The following is a 3,165-nucleotide window of genomic DNA, read 5'->3' as shown; positions in this document are numbered from 1 at the left end:
TTAGTTTTTCTATGAAATGTATCCTTATATTTACTTAATATTAATTGAAAATTATAGTTTAATACTCGTAGTTTGTAATGAAATGCAAAAATATTATCACTAGATGCCCCATATTTCTTTGCACACAATTAATAAATTCCCATTACCCCTTTAAATTGTCAATAGCTTTATGCTAATATGCCCTGATATCATTTAACTATAGTCTTTTTGTTCATAGATGAATCCAAAACAACTGGGTGGCGAAAATGTGGTGAACTCGGAAAACAATGTTGGCCAGAAAGAAAAGAAATTTAGAGCTAGCCGCAAGCGGTCCCTTGTTTGGGTTCACTATGACTCATTTGTCAACCAGAAAGGAGAGCATAAAAGTAAGTGCAGATACTGTTCTAAAGAGTATTTTTCTAATACTAGAGTTCATGGAACCAGCACTCTACGTGGTCATCTAAGGGTCTGCGAACAGTATCCGGGGAATAAGTCGACTGGTCAAACTAGTTTAACTATTCAAATTGGGGATGGTGATGATGATAGGAGGATGATTGGTTGGAAATTTGATCAGCAATCAATCAGGAAGGCGTTAGCATACATGATTGTTGTTGATGAGCTTCCATTCAAATTTGTCGAGGGTAAGGGTTTTAGGCATTTTCTAAATGTTTGTCAACCTGCTTTTCGTGTTATTTCCAGAATAACCATGGCAAGAGATTGCTATTAGTTGTATCTTGAGGAAAAGAAAAAGGTCAGTGCACTACTTAAGGGTAATATTGGTCGGATATGTTTGACAACAGATACTTGGATGTCTGTTCAAAGGATAAACTATATGTCTCTTACTGCTCACTATGTCGATAATGACTGGATATTAAGAAAAAAAGTCTTAAACTTTTGTCCAATTTCTAGTCATTGTGGCGTCGATATTGGAAAAGCAGTAGAGATGTGTCTGATAAAATGGGGAATCGAGTCTAATGTGTTCACAATCACTGTTGATAATGCCACCGCTAATGATGTAGCTGTTGCATATTTGAAAAGTAAGTTTGCAAACTGGGAGAAATGTGTGTTAGAAGCAAAATGGTTACATGTCCGATGCATTGCTCATATCATGAATCTCATTGTCCAAGACGGTTTAAGTCATATAGGGAAGTCTGTTGATCGTGTTAGGGTTGCTGTCAAATATATACGACAATCCCCTCAAAGGCTAAGGAAGTTTAAAGAATTTGCTGGGATTGAGAAGTGCCCGAGCACTAAGACATTGATTCTAGATGTCCCTACTCGTTGGAACTCAACTTATATGATGTTGGAAACTGCTCAGACTTATGAAAGGGCATTTGCTAGATATGATAGTGAGGATCGACATTATAGAGATGATCTGGAGAAAACTGGTGTGCCTGAATCATCTGATTGGGCAAATGTTAGGCGACTGGCTAGGTTTTTGCAACACTTTTATGATCTCACTCTAAAAGTGTCAAGGACACGTTATGTCACATCTAACACTTTCTTGGATGATATAACCTCCATTGATGCTGTTTTAAAGAGTTGTATTACAGGTGTTCGTGATTCAGGTTTGGTTGAGATGGCAAAGCTCATGAAATCCAAGTATGACAAGTATTTTGGAAGTATTGATAAATGTAACATGTTAACACTCGTTGGTTCAATGCTTGATCCCACTCGTAAGAAAGAGTACATGGAAGTGTTGCTTGTTGATGTGTATGGAGATTTAGAAGGGACATCCATGAGTGGGATGATAGAAGATTTCTTGTATGAAATTTATGAAGATTATGTAAGAATCCATACCCCGCCAGACTCGCCTACCAAATCCCAGGCTTCTGGCTCTTCAGCATCAATGGACAAACGTTCCACACCTACTGTTATGGAGCCATCGATCATGTTAAAGCCAAAGGTAAATACTATTCATACTTGTATAAGTTTTGCTTTTGTTTATAAGTTATAAGGTTTAACTTTTAGTTTGAATTTATGACAGGTGAGAATGGAGATGAAGCGAAGAAAAACTGAAAATGGATTTAGAGACTCAAAATCCGAGCTGGATAAGTATTTGAAAGAGGACACCGAAGATGAGTCCGAAGGGTTTGATGTTTTGAGCTGGTGGAAGCTAAACAGCCCGCGATTTCCAATCTTGTCTTTGGTTGCTAGAGATGTGTTGGCAATTCCCATTTCAACTGTGGCTTCTGAATCTGTTTTTAGTACAAGTGGGAGGGTTTTAAATGCTTTCAGGAGTTCCCTAACCCCTGCTATTGTTGAGTGTTTAATCTGTACACAAGATTGGCTTCGTTCAACTGCCATGCCGGTGGATGTTGCTGAAAATTGGGAAGAGCTTATACAAGTTGAAGAAGGTAAATTGCTTACTTGTTCCTTTGCTTTCTTAGTTTCCTTTAAATAGCACTGGGTTGTTATTGTCTTAACAAAATGATTTACATGTGATTGCAGAGCTTTTGCAAGCTGTTTGAGGATTTGGATGATAGCATATGGAGGCTAGAGCAATGGAGCTAGTTGGATTGGCTACATTGGATGCTTTATCTTTATTTTACATATTAATAAGTTGCTTTTTTATAATAATTTTGGAACAAGAAACTCATTTAAGGTTTCTTGGGTTTCTTTACATTTCTAGTTTGAAACTTTAAACTTCTGATTTGATTGGAAGTTAAACTATATGTTATCTTTGTTTTGTTTTATACAATGGTTTGATTTTTAATTATTAGTTTCTCTTTGATGGTGCAATGTGGAATGCATGATCACACTTCGGTTAAATGATAACCGAACCAAATAAACCGAAAGCTTATTTGGTTGGTTTGGATTGGTTATGATTATAATTGGTTTGGGTGTTGGGCGGTTTTAAAATTCTCAAATAACCATTTAAACCGAACCGTTTAACCCCGCAAAACTGAGACCCAACCGTTTGAACACCCCTAGTTCTAATGATGATCATGTACATAATGATGATCATGTACATAACTTGACATATAAGCAGTTTCTTGTTGGTGACGAGATTCTGGTAGTGCCAACTCTTGATAAACACATAAAGAATGTGAAAGCATACTTTCCGGTTGGAGAAAGTGGTGCTTGGAAGCATATATGGACTGTCAAAATTATAAGGGGCTGTTTTGTAAGTCTCAAGTCGGTTAGAAGACGCTTATTTATCAAGCAAAGCCTATTTTTCTTGTA

The 3,165-nt window shown here is 36.9% G+C and overlaps 1 protein-coding gene across 1 annotated transcript; it reads left to right on the top strand.

Moving 5' to 3' along the window:
- Nucleotides 1–217: 217 nt before the first annotated feature.
- On the top strand, nucleotides 218–2,450 carry LOC122581417 (zinc finger BED domain-containing protein RICESLEEPER 2-like). The gene is made up of 4 exons (XM_043753647.1): nucleotides 218–620; nucleotides 780–1,885; nucleotides 1,967–2,336; nucleotides 2,431–2,450. The coding sequence occupies exons 1-4, from the start codon at nucleotides 218–220 to the stop codon at nucleotides 2,448–2,450; spliced, it is 1,899 nt and encodes a 632-aa protein (XP_043609582.1).
- The last annotated feature ends 715 nt before the right edge of the window (nucleotides 2,451–3,165 follow it).

This window comes from Erigeron canadensis, chromosome 9, assembly GCF_010389155.1.
Source record: "Erigeron canadensis isolate Cc75 chromosome 9, C_canadensis_v1, whole genome shotgun sequence".
Taxonomy (NCBI): domain Eukaryota; kingdom Viridiplantae; phylum Streptophyta; class Magnoliopsida; order Asterales; family Asteraceae; genus Erigeron; species Erigeron canadensis.
The sequence above is the reverse complement of the archived record's forward strand: the minus strand, read 5'-3'. Positions and strand labels throughout refer to the sequence as shown.